Source organism: Notolepis coatsorum (genome assembly GCF_963971535.1).
Source record: "Notolepis coatsorum genome assembly, chromosome: 2".
NCBI classification, from domain to species: Eukaryota; Metazoa; Chordata; class Actinopteri; order Aulopiformes; family Paralepididae; genus Notolepis; species Notolepis coatsorum.
Window position 1 is genome coordinate 201,432,779 of NC_140166.1, and position 19,374 is coordinate 201,452,152.

The 19,374-nt window shown below is 43.8% G+C and overlaps 1 protein-coding gene across 1 annotated transcript in view; it reads right to left on the bottom strand.

Annotated features, from left to right (window-relative positions):
- Positions 1–19,374, bottom strand: part of LOC311223697 (adhesion G protein-coupled receptor L2-like) — a gene marked incomplete at its 3' end in the record, with an annotated part of 165,386 nt that overhangs the window by 44,412 nt on the left and 101,600 nt on the right. Inside the window, exon 5 of the mRNA XM_084308469.1 lies at positions 13,284–14,084. Coding sequence (XP_084164595.1) covers positions 13,284–14,084 — 801 coding nt within the window. The remainder of the gene's footprint in view (positions 1–13,283; positions 14,085–19,374) is intronic.

Genomic DNA, 19,374 nt, shown 5'->3' on the forward strand with positions numbered 1-19,374 from the left:
GTATTGGGGCGGGGGGGGGGGGCGCGGGGGATTGGCTGTCTTTAACACATACTCACTCCTTCATGATACCTCGCTCTAGAACCACTGATGGGCCTCTCTCTCTCTCTCTCTCTCTCTCTCTCTTCCCCCTTCTTTCTTTTTCTGTATCTCATAATTGTATATATGCACTCTCCCAGTCTCTCTCTCTCACTGTCCCTCTCTCTTTCTCTCTCTCGCTCTATTTCTCTCTCTCTATCTCTCTCTCTCAATTCAATTCAATTCAAATGGGCTTTATTGACATGGGAAACATACGTTTACATTGCCAAAGCCAAACAAAACAAAACAATCAAATCTCTCTCTCTCTCTGTCTCTCTCTCTCTCTCTCTCTCTCTCTCTCTCTCTCTCTCTCTCTCTCTCTCTCTCTCTCTCTCGCTCTCTCTCTTGCTCTCTCTAATTGCAGGTATGCACCTCCACATTAGGCTACTGCTGAGCTGATCTATATGCTAACAATGCAGAAAGAAAGATCATATTAAAGCAGCTATTGAGAGTTTATAACTGATTATGTAACAGTCTCAATTTAATACCGATGCCCCTATATACGACCTACATGAGCAAACGAGACCATCAGCGAGAATATTAGCTGTTTCTATACAGTGATTCTGAATGTATATCTGCACGTAACCCTTATCTGTATGATAGCATGTTCAATAATGCTGTATACCATATATGTTATGTATTCTCACTGCATATATACCTATCCTCACCTGTCTGTACTTACCTGCACATAGTCCTTTACTATATCTACTAGGGGTGGAACGGTTCACAAAATCCACGGTTCAGTTCGTATCACGGTTTTGGGGCCACAGTATTCGGTTCGGTATATGTTGTTTTTTATTTAAAAAATACCATACATCAGCATAAGATATATAGACAAAAAATAATCCTACTTTTCAGTTATTCTCAAGGACGTACTGTAGTCATGCAAAAACTGAAAGAATTAGGCAGTTTGACATCAGGCACATCATTTTGACAGTGACCGGTTAGTGCTAGGAGATATTTCGGTACAGCAAGAGGGGAGGCATTGCTGATTTAAACAGGCTTCTCATTTATTTGGTAAAAAAAAGGTTTACAGCGGTTTGCCTTAAATAATGTTTGGCATACAAAGACCGAACTGACTGAAAAATATAGGCTACATTTGTCAAAGTATTAACTTAGTGCAAACAAACGAAATAATTAAACCCTTCTATTTTTTGTGGCCACATTATAGACAAAGGCCATCAACATAAAGTATGCATATGCTCAACCAGCACTAGACTTTCCTTTCTTTAAAATAAACACAAAAAAAACAATGTCAACCATGTTTAAATTCCCTGATTGTCAGTTCTTAATGGAGAACTGACTTAAGTTCTTAAGATTCGTTTTCCACTTGAAATAAAAGTGCAGTATTTGAAATACAATGAAAGGAATATGGCTGGATTTCTTATCAAAAAGGAAAAGTGTCACTGTGTTATTTAAAATAAATAAATCATGTGTACTAAATATATATATATATATATATTTTAGGGCTGGGACTTTAACGCATTAATTTCTATTAATTAACTACTTTTACCTCGAAAGTGCTTGAGTTTACAAAAGGTCCTTTGCGCTATATATATATTATTCCTAAAATTGTTTGTTAACAATTGCATTGATCTGTTGGTCTGACAGCTAATACAGGATTTTGCTGGTTAAACGTATGTATAATGTATATTCATTGATTCACTCATATACCAAAATTCATTTGAATTGAAAAATTAGCTTTTCGCATCAAACATTGATATGCGATAAAAATGTGATTAATTCCGATTAATTAACTATAAAGTCTCGAATTAATTCGATTACCATTTTTAATCAAGTCCCACCACTTATTATTTACTTTTTAATTGCATGAGACATTATGAAGTATTCTCTTATGCCGCTTTCCCACTGCATGGTACCACTACCTACTCGACTCAACTCTCTTTTGCTTTTTGAGCGTCTTGGTAGCCTTATTTGAAGTGACGTCACACAAGGAAGTAAATAGTCAACATTATACAACGGCATGCAAATTTCTCGATTCTGATTGGCCATTCACACGTCTTTATTGACAACAATCCACGGTCCTGGGCTCAGGACCCGCCCACAACCAAATCACATAACCCTCCCCGGCTCACTCCGGGAGAAAACAGGATCGCGAACAACAAATGGTTATGTTGAAAGCACCATAACGACTAAATATGAAGCGATTCTGTCAAGGGGAATGTGTTAGTATTTTAAACAATGTTGGATGATGTAATTGATGGGTCTTGACTCAATCTAGAACAAAAGAAAAATCGCGGATTGATTGATAGATTAATTGATTGATTTAAATTTCTTCCTTCCTACTTTCCGACTGCAGCGTTCTCTCTCACACTGTCCGACGCTGGCGTACCCACAAACACACACATACACACACACACACACACACACACACATACACACACACACGCACACACACACTGTGACACACACACACACACACACACACACACACACACACACACACACGCACACACACACACACACACTCCTGTCTGCAACAGCGGGGGAGTCAGACTGAGAGAGAAGCAGCGCTGTTTTAAGTGAGCATGGTCTATTGAATTGATTGATTGGTTGATTGCTAATTTTATTACTGTACCCCTGGTTTCCAACTGGTTAAGTTTAGGCTAAAAGAAATAAATAAAAAAATAGGGCGAAGAAAACGTTTTTTTCCTATAGGGCAAAGAAAACGTTTTAATACATTTTCAATCAATCATTCCAATAATACACAGTTGGATGTGTTAGTTGGTTGGATGCACTTCAAGCTGCTTCCACATGAGGCAACTTCTCTCAATCATTCCAATAATACACAGTTGGATGTGTTAGTTTGGTTGGATGCACTTCAAGCTGCTTCCACATGGAGTTGTGGGAACTACTTTTTCTGGCGGATGGTTTTTTCAATAAATCTTCGATTAATGTGTGTTTATTGTATAGAAATAAGGTTGGATGAATCTGGCAGTTGTATAAAAGCTTTACACCACGTGCAGTCGTGATTTGTGACCAATAAACCATGCCTAGGGGGGTCTAACGACCCTCGGCTGCGCCTCGGGCCTAACAACCACCCCTAGGCATGGTTTATTGGTCACAAACCACTCCTGCGTGTGATGTAATGCTTAAGTAACACAGCCCATCGTCTCCGGGTCTGCAGCTGGACCCTACTCGAGAAGCCTGATGCATGAAGTAATATATAAACGAACAGCCAATAAATGTGAAGTTATCTTTGAACCTCTGTTGTCAAGCCTCGTCAATATACCCTCCCTTCCCCACTAATGGAACTGGTGTCGTGGAGTCACTTTGCTGTGAGCGTTTCCACGGTTAGCGGCTTTGAGTGATTGATTGAAAACTTTATTAACAGATTGCAGAATGGGTACAATACAATACAGTACGGCTCAATACAAACAACTGCTAAGAGGATACAGACCAGAAAAAGACTTCCGTCTTGTTTACATCGGGTAAACGTTAGTTAATGGCTAACGTTAGTTACTCTGTCTCTGGGCGTGTGCGTGTATGTGTGTGACAGATCGTATCGGACTCCTCTGCGTTGTGTATTAAATGCTGATGCCCCGAGGCAGTCGAACCCGGGTCTCCCGCTCCGCGGGCGATGACATAGACCGCTGCACTAAGAGGTGAATTCACTTCTGGGTACCGTACCTATGCGTCTATTAACCCTGTTATGGGGAAGTGAGTTTAACTCGCAGCCCGCTTACTGCCAGAGTCACTTCTCAACACACTTGTTTTACCGTGACTGTGGATATACTCACGGACCTCCATTACATGTGTGTATTTTTCTTTAATCTAATGTAGAATGTTTTATTTTTCATCATATTTTATTGTTATGGCTGATACTGCATGGGGCAGGATCACCAAAGAGAAAAAGAAAATGATTGACAGAGGAACGTAGACAAGCTAAAAGGGACAGTGATGGAACACGGGCGACAACAACCAACCGAATAGACCTTGGCTGGTCATTCAGCAGATGAAGAGAGTTACTGGAGTTGAGGATTAAAAACCGATTCTGACAGGTATGTAATACATCATGGTGGACATTATTGTAATCAGCGATGCAGTCGTGCACACACGCGGTTACACGCCGTTGTAGTAGATCACTGAGGCAGAAGTGCGTTCCAAATTGTCATTGGACTCGTCGCGCCGTGCGGCACGTACCCGGCCGGCACTTATCACCTAGACTTTGCATAATAATAGGATACCGATAGCATAACAACGAGAAGAGCCAAACCAAAATACAAGCCCTGTACCAATTGGTGGGGGGTTGCTTGATCTGTGGTCCCGACTGGAAGGATGAGACATTAAGTTGTGCTTCAGTCTCTGAAGAAAACTGTCCTTCTGTAAACTAACTCTAAGTTACATTGTTAATTTAGTTTGTATTTACTTTTCTAGTTTAAGTTAATTCAATTAAAGAAATTGTAACTACAATTACATTTAAAACATTTCATATGCATAATAATCATGTGTTCTGTGCGCAACAGAGGGAACATGTATGTGCGTGCGCGGGAGCGCGCGTGCACGTGGCGTTTGGGCAGTTCCCATATTACGACTGCACCACTGATTGTAATGATTACAATGGTTATGAGGACATAACATTACTAGGGAATGTTGATAACCTTAGCTTTCTCAAAACAAAATGACTATTACTGACTATTAACGTTACTTGTAGTACATAATATAAGATAAGATACAATAAGATATTCCTTTATTGATCCCCTTGGGTAAATTCGGGAACATGTAACCTAGGTGTATGAACGGTACTAAAAACAACATTTACTTTAATGGTACACGTTTCACCGTTGTATGGATACGATATAGACATGTTGTATAGACATAGATAGATACATTACCTCATCGCTACACAATCTGCAAACAGCTGTGATTAAAAATAGAAACAGTGTTCAAAATAAGTTGTATCTTTAATTCACTCGCTTCCAAAACAAATGCACACACAGATCAGGTTCTTTACAACGTGAGGCAAAGGGTGCTCATGGGAAATGCAGTCTTCACTACCGCTGTTGTCCAGAGGGCAGTCAAAGTAAAAACAAAATGAAAGAATTCCTAGTAGCTGCTTTAAGCACGGCGAGGGGTTGTGTAGAATTATGATCATTATTATGGCTCTCTTATGGCTCTCTTAGGGCTCTATTAGGTCTCTCTCAGGGCTCTGTTATGGCTCTCTTAGGGCTATCTTGGGGCTCTCCTATGGCTCTCTTAGGGCTGGGGCTGTTAATGTGTCTCAAGCTCTGCAATGGTTTGTGTAGAAATGTGTAGAATATTGCTCTCTTAGGGCTCTCTTATGGCTCTCTTATGACTCTCTCTTAGAGCTCTCTTAGGGCTCTCATATGGCTCTCTTATGACTCTCTCTTGGGGCTCTCTTAGGGCTCTCATATGGCTCTATTATGACTCTCTCTTGGGGCTCTCTTAGGGCTCTCATATGGCTCTATTATGACTCTCTCTTGGGGCTCTCTTAGGGCTCTCATATGGCTCTCTTAGGGCTCTTTTAGGGCTCACTTATGGTTTTGTTAGGGCTCTCTTGGGGCTCTCTCTTAGGGTTCTCTTATGGCTCTCTTAGGGCTCTATTAGGGCTCTCTCTTATGGCTCTATTATGGCTCTCTTAGGGCTCTCTTAGGGCTCTCATATGGCTCTCTTGTGACTCTCTCTTAGGGCTCTCATATGGCTCTCTTAGGGCTCTTTTAGGGCTCACTTATGGCTCTCTCTTAGGGCTCTATTAAGTCTCTCTCAGGGATCTCTTATGGCTGTCTTAGGGCTATCGTATTGCTCTCTCTTAGGGCTCTATTAGGTCTCTCTCAGGGTTCTATTATGGCTCTCTTAGGAATCTCTCTTAGGGCTCTCTTAGGGCTCTATCTTAGGGCTCTTATGGCTCTTAGGGCTCTCCCTAAGAGAGCATGTACACACACTCCCCGCAGCACGGATACAGAGCTGCATTCCTTTGACCACATGCAGCACCTTGGCAGCTAATTGGGCAGGCCGCGTCAGCACGGCACACCTTATAATGTCAAAGAAATTGGGTCATTCTCTCCTATTCTACGAGTCTCCGCTCGCAACATGTTTAATTTGAGGGTTGCGGCACGGCACATCAGAATTATATGCAAATGTATTGGCATAGAAAACTATGCCTTTTTTATTATGGGAGCGATTCCCCACGACGGGGGATAGATAAAAAGTTCCAAGCTTTTCCGAGTAGTTTTTCCTAACTCACCTGTGTCCTATCCAGGCGGCGGATGAAACCTGTTTGTGTGTTTTCTCAGAAGAAGAACAATTAAACAGCGGTCGGATGGCGTAGCGGAGATTGCGCTCATCACCAATGCAAGAGGCTGCGGTCTCGACTCCCGGAGTCAGCATTGCCCTGCGGCTTGGGCCGATCGTCATACTAACTTGTTTGGCTGAGTTAGGGGGAGGGAAGTCATGGGTGGTAATCTGACGTTGTGGAGAGCGACGCCTACATAACAAACTATCATTACACATGGGCAAAACAGAGTCCATTCTCTTCGGTTCAAATAATAAACTCAGCAAGACCGACGGCTTCTCAGTTACAGTGGGTGACAATATTGTCACAAGGAAAGATGAAATTACCTACCTGGGTTCCATCCTAGAGGCTAATCTCTCCTGTGACAAAATGGCATCCAATGTAATAAAAAAAGTCAACCAACGAACTCGATTCTTGTACCGGATCTCCTCTCTGGTAAACAAGAATACCCTGAAGACTCTGGCAGGAGCACTCATTCAAGGGTACTACGACTATGCTTGCACCTCATGGTACCAAAGCACCTCAAAGGCGCTAAAAACAAAATTACAAACATCTCAAAACAAACTGGTCAGACTACTGCTTGACCTTACTCCTAGAACCCACCTCACCCCTGCCTACTTTGACAACCTAGGATGGCTTAGAGTAGACGACAGAGTACAGCAACTTGCAATGGGCCTGGTCTACAAGATACACTACACGACCAAGGTACCCATGTACATGTCAAAATACTTCCCAAAGGTCAGTGAATACCACGATCACAACACCAGAGGGAGCTCCACAAATCATGTTAAACCCAGATTCGGCTCAAACAAGGGACTAAACACGAATTATGCCACATCAATGTGGAACGCCCTACCCAATAGGGGTGGGACGATACATCGATCCAGATCGATATATCGATCTATTATCAATTATCAAATAGGATCGATGCAACGTAAAAAGATCGATTCATATTGCGATACTCTTATTTTGAAAATCCCCTCGTGAGCATATCCGCCCGGCTGGCTGCAACAACAACAGTAGCTCAGCGCAGCTCCGTGTGTAGACGTTAGACTGCATTGCTTCAGAGTCCGCCTATTTTGCCCGAAATAAGTGCCTGTTGTTTTTTTCCCCATAAGGGGTCAAATGCATCTAACATGCTTTCCATCCTCGCCATTCCTTATAGTTTATGCCCACGTCGCGTTAAATACCGAAATTAACGTTGCGTTAGCTTGAGCTAACTAAGCTAAGCTGATAGAGAGAGCAGCAGAGGTCCACTAGGGACTGGGAAGGAGATAGCCCCACTAACAGGATCTGGCCGGTACTGCACCTTCTGACTCCCAATATGCCTTTTCCATTCAAAATACAGTGCTGTGATAGGATATTAATATAGGAAAAAAAAAAGAAAAACTAACCAAAAACAGTGAACAGGAGGTCTATTTGTATTAAAAACAATAGATTGTTTTTCATTTAAATGTCTGGAAGAGATCAAAAATTTTAATGTCAAATGATATTTCCATTCCCTTTTTTTTTGTTGATTTAAATGTTACTGATTGTGTTAAATGGGCATATAATATCGTCTCATATCGATCGCAGGCACCTGAATCGAATCGAATCGTATCGTATCGTGGCAGACTTTGTGATATCGGAAAATATCGTATCGTTGTCCAAAGAATCGATATCGTATCGTATCGTGATGAAACTGGTGATTCCCACCCCTACTACCCAAAGCTGTAAAGGAATGTGAATCACTACCCACTTTCAAAACCACTCTCAAGGGACACCTACGGGAGACTGCAATTCGAAACTGGCCCCTGTAAATGTCCTAACCCAACCCCCTCCAATGTACAGTAAATTACCTAGTATGGTTTTGTCAATATTTGCTTGTTTGTACAGCGTACCCCCCCCAATGTACAGTTTTGCTTGTTTGTACAGTGTTCCCCCCAACCCCCCCCAATGTAAATTACCCAGTATGATTATCAATATCCCAATGTACCCAACCCCCCCCACACAACTAGGGGTGGGAATCACCAGTTTCATCATGATACGATACGATATCGATTCTTTGGACAACGATACGATATTTGCCGATATCACAAAGTCTCTCACGATACAATACGATACGATTAGATTCAGGTGCCTGGGATCGATATGAGATGATATCATATGCCCATTTAACACAATCAGTTATGAGACTCGCCACAGGATTTTCAAAATAAGAGTATCGATATGAATCGATCTTATTACATCGCATCGATCCGATTCGATCGTTGATAATTACATCGATGTATCGATCTGGATCGATGTATCGTCCCACCCCTACACACAACCCCACCCAACCTCCTCCATACGTCAAATGTATATACTCCCTTTTCTTGACTCTTTTTGTATCACAAACAGTACTGTATTTGCAAATCTGGTATGTCATAAATGTCATATATGTCCTGATGAATTGAAAATGGGGGACCCTGTTGTAAACAAGACGAACGTCTTTCTCTGGTCTGCATTCCCCAATTGTGTGTATTGAGCTGTACTGTATTGTACCCATTCTGCAATCTGTTAATAAAGTTTTCAATCAATCAATCAAACAGGTCAGGTCTGGGCACCTGCTCAGCGAAAGGCAGGAAATGGTGAAGGCAGTGTGACCTCCCACGCATTACGCTTCACCAATGAGAGTCCTCGCTGCCAGGTGAAAAAAGAGCCACTGGCTGTCTCCACATGTGTCGGAGGAAGCATGTGGTGGACTTCAGGGTTCCCTTGTACCGACCAGTAGGGGGAACATGCACACAACGACCAGGTAGGGGAGGGGGGGAATTGGCATAACGACTAAATTGGGATGGGGAGAAAACATTTTAAAATCAGGCGGAGAAAAAGAGGATTAAAAAAAAGAAGAACAAATAAACACGTCTCCTTTAAATGCACTTACTCAAGAGGTTGGGAGACTCGGCATGGATGAACGGCCGATACAAATTGGTGCATAATGAGGTTTTCAGGGGGAACATCTCGTTTAGTAAATCAATTTAATCATCTCACTTACACGACAGAGGAATATGTCTTTTTACGAGCTCCTATGTGCAAGGGAAAAGGATTTGGGGGAGAGAAAAAAAACAGGCACGGAGCCATGAGCAGTGGAGTGGATTATAGCCTTTTTCTGTGTGAGTGGGGGGGGGGGGGGGGGAGACAGCCTTATTGGCCGTGCCAAGAGAAGGTCTTAACTGACCCATTTAAAGTTCTACTCTCAGCGGGGCCGTGTGTTGGACGCCGTCCCATCCCCACCCTGCAATCCTACAGGAGCTTGATCTCGTCCCTGGGAACACGGGGGACATTATTGGACTTGACAAGAACCCGACAGCGCGCTCGGCGCACGGTGACCCTGCATCACTTTGATGCCGTGGCCGTTCGCTGTGACGGAGCCTGGCGAAGGGAAACGGCTCTGTGCGCTGTCTTGTGCGTGTGATCGCAGTGTAGGACGGCATGCTTGTGTATTGCTGCGGGTCAACCAACTAAACCGAGCATTAAAGGAACACGCCAACTTTTGGGGAAATTTGCTTATTTGCCATCTACCCTGGAGTTAGACAAGCAGATACATACCCTTTTCTTCTCTGTGCATGCATTAGGCTTAGGGAACAGCCGCACTGTTATTCGAAAATGTCTAATTATATTTATTTTTTTGTGTGGTAAATACACAGGTCACAACATGTTTACAGGGACGTTTTGGAGTTGTATTTGGAGTGTATTTCGTGACTGTTGGGAACTAGGCTACACTGGCACACCTACTTCCAGTGAATGACGCTAAGCTAGGCTAACAGTGCGGCTGTTCCCTAAGCCTAATGCACACACTGTAGAAAAGGGTATGCATCTGCTTGTCTAACTCCAGGGTAGATTGCAAATAAGCTAATTTCCCAAAAAGTTGGCGTGTTCTTTTAACATACTGCTTGCATGCAATGTGCGCAAAGCAGTGATTGCAACATATATACTTCAATTCTGCACTCCACACACACAAACAATAGATGCACCAATACAATTATTGGCAAGCTACCTCCTTATACTACATCACTATTGGAATGGAATTCTGCAACTAAGGTCCCAGAGTTTGCTCAGAACAGGGTAAATCTGCATTTTGCTATGATGCCCCTCTAGCTCATGGAATGAACTCCAACAGTCCTTAAAGCTTGAGATTCTCCCCTCTGTTGCAGAGTTTAAAACCATGATCAAGGTTGTACATGTTTTAATTGATTTGTTATCCTTACTTGTCTAATGATTGTATATGCTGTGTGATTTTATATGCCTTTTTTATTTCTTTACTCTGAACGTAAATGAGGGAAACCTCATTTGCCTTTCGAGTTTAGATAAAGGTTTGAAATACCGATACTGGTATCGGATATCGGTCTGATACTAGGCCAAAACAGGGTATCAGCGATTTACCCGATACCAAGAACAAAGTGTAATATGTCAGAAATCAAAGAAAAGTGACGTGATTCTTGTATTTATATGCCGTAAAACGAATGGTCTATATACTGTTCACTAGTAAATTGAATGATCAATACTCGATCCAAGGCCGGTACTGAAAGTTAAGTACTCTATCTGCAGTATCTGCAGTGAAAAAGTGGTATTGATGCATCTCTAACACACAGCACACACACACACACACACACACACACACACACACACACACACACACACACACACACACACACACACACACACACACACACACACACACACACACACACACACACACACACACACACACACACACACACACACACACACACACACACCTACACACACACACACACACACACACACACACACACACACACACACACACACACACACACACACACACACACACACACACACACACACACACACACACACACACACACAAAGGTATCCAGTGACAGTTGGCAAAAAAAACAAAACATTTATGTCATCATTTATGTGTCAACATCAGCCGTGTGGGAAGACAAGTTTATTGACATTCTGATAATCATTCTTGACCATTCTCCCTCTGCACTCATCGACTGAGACTCTACACACATTCATCAGTAACGGGGGATGGGGGGGGGGGGGGGGGGCAGGTCCATGTCTCATTTGTCAAAACAGAGAGAGAGAGCTGTAATACTTCCTTCACTGGAATCCGCCATTGTCTTTCTAAACAGTGTTAATGACAGATGTCTAGAGAGGCAAGGAGCTGCATGTCTCACAGACACACGACGCAACTAACTGGAACCAAGTCTTATTCCAGGGAGTAGCCTTTTAAAGCCTTTAATTTCTCGACAGGCAATCAATGTGCATTCAACAACTGAATAAATCAATTGAGTGTGCTGCTTGCTTGCTGGCTTCACCGCCACCCCCCCCCACGCTCGCCAGCCAGCCCGCCTGCCTACCATGCAGCCTATTCCAGGAATTTACACCAGTCGGAGGGTAACCGGCGGGCATTGCTGGACTTTTACGAAAAGCCTGGTGTCACTTTGGTGTCACCGTCACTCTCACAGCGGCGAGCAGCCGTGGGTAGAACCGTGTGAATGTGTTCCACTGTGCTTTATTCTGTCTAATTATCACCTCTTTGAGGTTTGAGTATCAGATAATGATATCATTTGCCAAATGAGAATGGGAGGTAGGGAGAAAAAAAATGCCATCGCCAGATTTCCTCGGCAACGGCCCTTTCACTTGTATAGGTGGCAAATATTTAATCGAAATCCCATATTACCTTGGAGAGAATTCACACAAGTTGGTCGAGGAGAGGAGGGGGAAAAGAAGTGTGAATTTCTCCGTCCTGCTCCTCTCTGATTGTACCTGCCTCGCCTCATGCATACTAAACCCACGACGAGGTGGTTCTGCTTTCCGGGGGAAGTTCCTCCTTTTGTTAAGTTAAAAGCTTGTCTGTGTGTCACTGCAGAGACTCACCGGTTCCACTGACTGAACCCAATTCAATTCAACGCAGACGAGCAAATAACGCTAATAAAAAATCGAGCCTTGGGATAATCCGCAGGGAAAAGTTGCTTGACCCCGCGTGGCTCATCGCGCCGCCAGGGGCATTAACGTGGACTTAGGGAGTCGGGGGTTGAGGAGGAGGATTAGGATAATAATTACAGTTATTATATTCTCAACGTAAAGAATATCACGCAGGGGGAAAAGTGGGGGGGCCTCGCCTCTTGACAGCTAAATTAAAAACACGCTCGGCCTCTTGGATGGTTGATCCCTATGGTCTTTTTTGTGCCAGCCTCCTGGACTCCTCTCTCTCTCTCTCTCTCTCTCTCTCTCACACACTCACAACACCCTCGGCGAGGGTGAAATGTTTATTTAACGGCCGATGGGGGATTTGGACGTTCAGTACCCACTGGGGGGGGGGGGGGGGGGGGGGGGGGGGGGGGGGTGATCTATCCTTGCCCCGAGGCCAGCCTTTGCAGTACCTGTCTGGGCAGGTATGGCTCCAATGGTGAGGCTCTCTCTCTCTCTCTCTCTCTCTCTCTCTCTCTCCTCTCTCTCTCTCTCTCTCTCTCTCTCTCTCTCTCTCTCTATTATGCTAGCAGGACTCCCGGGGGCCCTATTGCTGGGGTCCTGGGGGACACCCCCCCCACCCCCACCCCCAAATCCCAGAGATACTGATCCCTTATGATATGGTAACTGGCTTCCTGAGATGTTGTTTACTGCTGAGCTCCGCACACTTCACCGCGAGACGTCTCCCCCCCCTCGCTACCGCGGAAGCTTCTGTAACGCACCGGGCATGTATTCGATTCTAAATTAAAAGTCAGCCAGCTGTGACAGTTGAGAGCCGGGTGTGGGAATACCAAAAGGAATACCAAATACATGCACTTAACAGCGACTAAAATCACCATGTTGAGATTTTTCAAGAAGGAGGCCTTTTAGCTAGTATCATGAGTGCTGTGAGGAAGCGCGTGTGGGTGGCGGGGGGGCGGGGGTGGGTCAGGGGGGATCGGCTTCTTACCGTGAGCGGGATCTGGCGGCCCGAACTCCAGGTTGTACCTCAGGATGTAAAAATTATTCCACACATAGAGCTGGTTGTCGCGCGGATTGTAATCCACAGCCGCGATGTACTGGTACTGGTTGGGGAAGTGGATGTCCGTGAACTCCCCGCGGCTCTGCTTAGTGTTGTACATGTAGTCCACCAGGCTCTTGCTGACCTCGCTCTCGTTGTCCTCGTAGGTGGAGCGCACCACGTAGAGCACGCCGCACACCATGAAGGCGTTGGAGGCCGAGCGCTTGTCGTACGCCGTCTCCCACGTGGCCTCGAAGCGCAGCGTGTACGGGTTCAGCTGGCTGACGACCATCATGCCGTTGTTCTGCTCCGTGGCGTAGATCACCCACAGGCCGTTCTCGTCCACCGCCAGGTCGATGTCCGTCTTGCCGCCCCACTTGTAGGGCGAGGTGTCGTGGTAGTTGGCGTTGTTGATGATGGCCTCGCCGCTCTTGATGCGCGTCCGCAGGTCGAACTTGACGATGTTGCGCGTGCGCTCCTTGTTGAAGAACACGGCGCCGTCGTACACCACAAAGCCGGTGCCGTCCACGCGGTGCGGCAGCTTGTAGGTGATGGTCTGCCGGGCGTTCTGGAAGTCGTCCAGGGAGGAGTACTCGATGAGGGTGTCCGTCCGGTACGGCGTCCAGGGCATGAAGTAGATCTTGTCGGCGGCCTGCAGCGGGTCCCGGCACCAGGCGCCGGCTTGCTGCTCCGCTTCAAAGAGAAAGGAAGGATCTCCGACCGTTTTCAGAGTCCCGGGACAAACAAAAACTAGTGGTCGGGGGGGAAAGAGTAGAGTAAGAAAAGAAACAGACACAAGTTAACATGCTAACCTGTCAAACACCGCAATAACAAAACAGCAGTTTCAAACATAAGCTTATTATCATCTTCATTTTAGTTTTTACGGGTTGTCCAAGGAAGGAATCGGGACAAACACACATTCAGAGAGTGGCCATAAGGAGAGAGCTAGCAGCTACAGGTAGATGTTCACAAGCAGGAGGGGGATTTTTTTAACGTTTTTTTTTTGGTGCATAGAAAGAAAAAAAGGAACAGGAAAAGTTGTTAAGCATAATGTCTATAAGGAAGAGGAGCCTCTCAGACGTTATTTACTGTTGGAATCAGAAAGGAAACGATGAGAGAAAACAGAAGAACGGAAACAAAACAACAAAAATGATTGTTCCTGTAAACAAACAAAAAAACAGCAAAAAAAATAAAACAGCCAACTAAAAGTCACTTTGGCGACAGCCGGGAGAGGTTACAAAAAGAGCAGGAGTCAGCAGGGCCTGCAAAAGCGTGTGTGTGTGTGTGTGTGTGTGTGTGTGTGTGTGTGTGTGTGTGTGTGTGTGTGTGTGTGTGTGTGTGTGTGTGTGTGTGTGTGTGTGTGTGTGTGTGTGTGTGTGTGTGTGTGTGTGTGTGTGTGTGTGTGTGTGTGTGTGTGTGTGTGTGTGTGTGTGTGTGTGTGTGTGTGTGTGTGTGTGTGTGTGTGTGTGTGTGTGTGTGTGTGTGTGTGCGTGTGTGTGTGTGCGTGCGTGCGTGCGTGCATGTGTGTGTGTGCGTGTGTGAGTGCGGTGTGTGTGTACTATTCTCAATGACACCACCTTGCTGCCACATATACCTGAGAGGCGTGTCACTACTGAGTGCTAGCGAAAAGCCACAGCCATTAAGACTTTAACCAGCTTTTCAGTGTTTAAGTATAGGAGGCATAAAAAAAACCAACAGAGGGATAAAGGGCAGCAAGTGGTCAGAATAACTGGGCGGGGGGTTAGAAAGCCACATATTGGGGCGAAAAGGGGCCCAGAAAAACTGTTACCAAGGCATGCTATGGAGTGGAAAGTCAGGCACTATGTGATTCTGCTGAGTAGCAAAAGCATCCAGAGGGTATGAGGTTAGAAAGGAGGCCCTGTAGACCGCAGCCAATACGTCCCCCAGTTGTGTCTTTAGGCCGCTCGTCTACCATCGGCTCTCCTAAAGTCTCCCACCACTGGCATTACATCAGGGAGGTTTTCGGAAAATAAAGCCTTCCTGTTTTTCTTTATCTTCTTTTTGGGGGGGGGGGGGGTTGGCCACCATGGGTATATTATAGGTAAGGTTTACAACCAGATGCCACAAGACAAGGAGCTAGGGGGTTTGGATCGTGTCAGTTATTTACCTTTTTGCTCCACTTCTATTTTAAGCGTTGGAAGAGAGAATGAAGGGGGGTGCCGGGAGGAAAAAGAGGTTCAAATGAATTAACTGTCATCGCTATGGTTACATATGCAGAAACACGTCATGAGACACGGAGACGGAGAGAGAGAGAGAGAGAGAGAGAGAGAGAGGAGAGATATGGGAAGACCTATTCAGGAAAAACAGACCGGTGAGAGAGAGAGAGAGAGAGAGAGAGAGAGAGAGAGAGAGAGAGAGAGAGAGAGAGAGAGAGAGAGAGAGAGAGAGAGAGAGAGAGAGAGAGAGAGAGAGAAGAGAGAGAAGGGGCGAGGGACGGCAGACAGGCCACCTAGGTCAGAAACAGGAGCCTCGTTAGGACATCAAGGATGGTTGAATAGAGAGGCCTGTGTCGTGGAATGTTTATGTAGCTCTCTTGGTTACAGGATGTCTGCCTGTGTAACGTAGTAACCACTATTTTGTGTGAGAGACAACGGTTGCTATGTGTTGATTTATGAGAAATATACCAAAAGCATAATACGCTGGTGTATTATTACTGGATCTGGTATATGATTCACAGTAGAATAGCAATATCATGCTTTTCCAGTGTTTTGCCTACTCTAACCGGAGCCATTTATTACCGGAGTTTGGCCATATGGATGCCACGGTGTGGCCACCTTATCACAGTGAGTCATAAAGCCACTGACTTTTGGAACCTTGCTGTGCCAACTCTGGTAATAAATAGCTCTGACTCATACCACTGCACAGAAATTAGGCATTTTATTTTGAAAGTGGTCACCGGTGGTGACAGGCACCCATCCTGGAAGGAAGACAGAACTACACAGACATTCCATGCAAGGCCTCTATTGATGACGAATGGGATCATGACTAATGTTCAGAAGCTTGGTTTATAGCAGCATGGTGGATCGGTCTTGTCGCCACTTGTGACGGCCAACTGTGACTGTGCGACTGTGTGTAATGTCACTGGTGGCAAAACATCAATCAAGTTGAACTTTTTGACATTTTCGAGCAAAAAGCTTTGATTTTAGTTTGGAGATGACAGGTAGGTGTCAATTTTCTCTATTTTAAAAGAGAAATCCATGTTGAAATAGTTATATAGATTTTGTCCCACATTTTTTATCTACACTTGAAGATGTGTCTATTTGGTCGGTGCCTCTCGTAGTCCAGTGAGGTGTCATGTGACCCATTCCAATGATCCTATTGCTTATGACTTCCTATTTATGTGAAATACATTTGTTGGAAACCCTTTATTTTATTTTGTGCATGTGATCTTAGATTCTCATGAGCTCATCCACCATAAACCAAGCCCTACTTCAAGGCAAAGACAGGTTAATTTCCATTTATTATGATATGATTAATATATCTGTAAATAGGGACATTAAATGACAACACCAGTCTAATATTTACATCTCACCATTAGATTAGATTAGATTCAAATGTATCGTCATCATACAGCACAAGTACAGTACAACGAGAATAAGTTTGGCATCCAACCAGAGTGCAAATGTAACAGTAAAGTGCAATAGTAATATACAATGTACATGGTGATTAAACTGGGTACAAAATATACAAATTAGTACTACTGAGTGTAGTGCTAATCAGATGTTAACGGATATTTCCCCTGTCTTTAACAAATGTTGTGTTTGTAGGTGTATACGGTTTGTCTATTAGCTGGTATCATACTAAAAGCCATTCAAACTGCCATTGATGTTGAAAAGGGGTGGAAAATACTCCACGACACTTGAAAGTGGTTGAAGAGTTGCTACGTAGGCACAATGTCACCCAGCCTTCTGGAAGCCACTGTACCAAAGCAAAGCCTCTTCGACTCCACCAGAAGTGCCGCACATCAAACTTAACCCTTTCCCTACCACACTACAGAAGGTTAACATTTCACTACCACACTACAGACGTCTGTAGTGTGGTAGTGAAATGGTTAACATTGTGTAGTGTGTGGCAGTGAAAGGGTTATCCTTCTGTAGTGTCGCAGTGAACGGGCTATCCATTATGTAGAGTGGTAGTGAGAGGGTTAAGCATTCAGTTGGGTGCGCTTGTTATTAACCCCCAGGTGCTCCCGGTTACTGTGCAAATTCTAATGGCTTGTAGTGGAGTCGTACAGTAACCTTAGTGAATGTAAAGGTGCCGTGGTCTTCACAAGGGTAAATTACCTATGCCTAGCGACTTTCAAGTTACATGGAATGGACTGCATTTATGTTATATATATATATATATATATATATCATAGGGTTGCACGATACACCAATACTAGAAACGTATTGTGATACCCAGCTGTTAAAAACGGCGGTCCAATACTCCATTTTATTAATATTGATACTTTTAGAATAACAGCCTGATGCTGTATTTTCTATGAGTTGAGTGGATGCGTGACCGGACCAGTGTGTGTGTGTGTGTGTGTGTGAGAGAGAGAGAGAGAGAGCGCACACTTTCACACTTGCGTAGTGTGCGTGTCAACAGTGTCAGCTGAACACACGCCAAGGCATTTTCCACATTGTCTGTTCATGATTCTGCCTAAAGCCAGGACTTTGCGAAACAGTGTGAGCATTTCACTACATTACAGACTAAAATAGATGTGTGCGATAGAAATAGTTTTAGAACCGGTATCGTGATACTTAGGCTGGTATCGGTATCACAGTGAAAATTGTGGCATTGTGACAAGACTAATATATCATGGAGCATATTTTCAACCCATCAATGGCAGTGTGGAGGCTGAGATTTACAGAAACACTTTATACACCTGAATGAACACGGAATTGGTTGGTTGGCAAGAAGATTAGCCTGGTGTGGTCGTTTAAGTCAATAGCCATTTCAACATTTTGGACATTGTATTGTAAATAAAGAATTCTGAACATAAAACAATATCTTAGTCCATTGGTTTATACTGGAAGATGATCTTAGCATGCTTTTGGGAAACCGGTCGCTGGATGAAACAGCATAAAGAAAGCGGACCTGCTTTATGTAATATGAATGATAATAACACACAACCCAGAGAATGACTCTTAGATTAAGGATAAATATCACATTTCATGAGTAGGGGTGGGGGGGGGAAATCAATACATCAATATATTATATATTATATTGATAGTGACACCAAGTATCAATATTTGAATTCATCTAATTTGTTTACTGCAATAGAAATGACTGGAATGAGGTGAACAGATGATGTATATATATTTTCATTGCAGATGGTAACATATGTTTACGTTGGGGACATAATTAATAGTTAATAATAATCAAGTTGTGGTCAGTGTGTTAAAGAGACACTATGCAATTTAAAGAATCTGATACGCTTGCATGTAAATTCTGTAAATAAATACATGATTCCAGCTTTTTGCCTTTTTATGGGTCTTTTTTCTTCTTCAGTTACACAGATATCGTGATGTATTGTAGATATATTGATTATCGCATATATTGTGTATTGTGACATTATCGTTATCGAGGGCCAAATATCAGTATTGTATTGTGAGTTTCCGCTTATCGTCCCACCCCTATTCATGAGTGCCAGGAAGGCTGACTGGTCATTAGGATAAACAACATGAAAACACAAACCCTGCTTTGACAATGGTAATTAATAACACAACTTGACTCAAAACCAATATTAGTCTTGGGTTAATGATCAATATAACACTTAGACTAATGACTAAAAGGGTTGACTGTTTTATAGGGCTGGGGGGAAACGTTGAGAATCAAGATTATCTTCTAAGATTAGAAATCCATTTACAAATTCCAAAGATCAATTTCTACAGCTTTCTGTCCTGTGATAATGGTTTCAACATGACCTTAGAACTGACATCAGTAGCTTGTTAAATCCTACAGATTGCCAAGATACACCAAGCAGAAGAACACAATCTACTGTACAGTACATGTTTTGTAACATGAAGGTGAA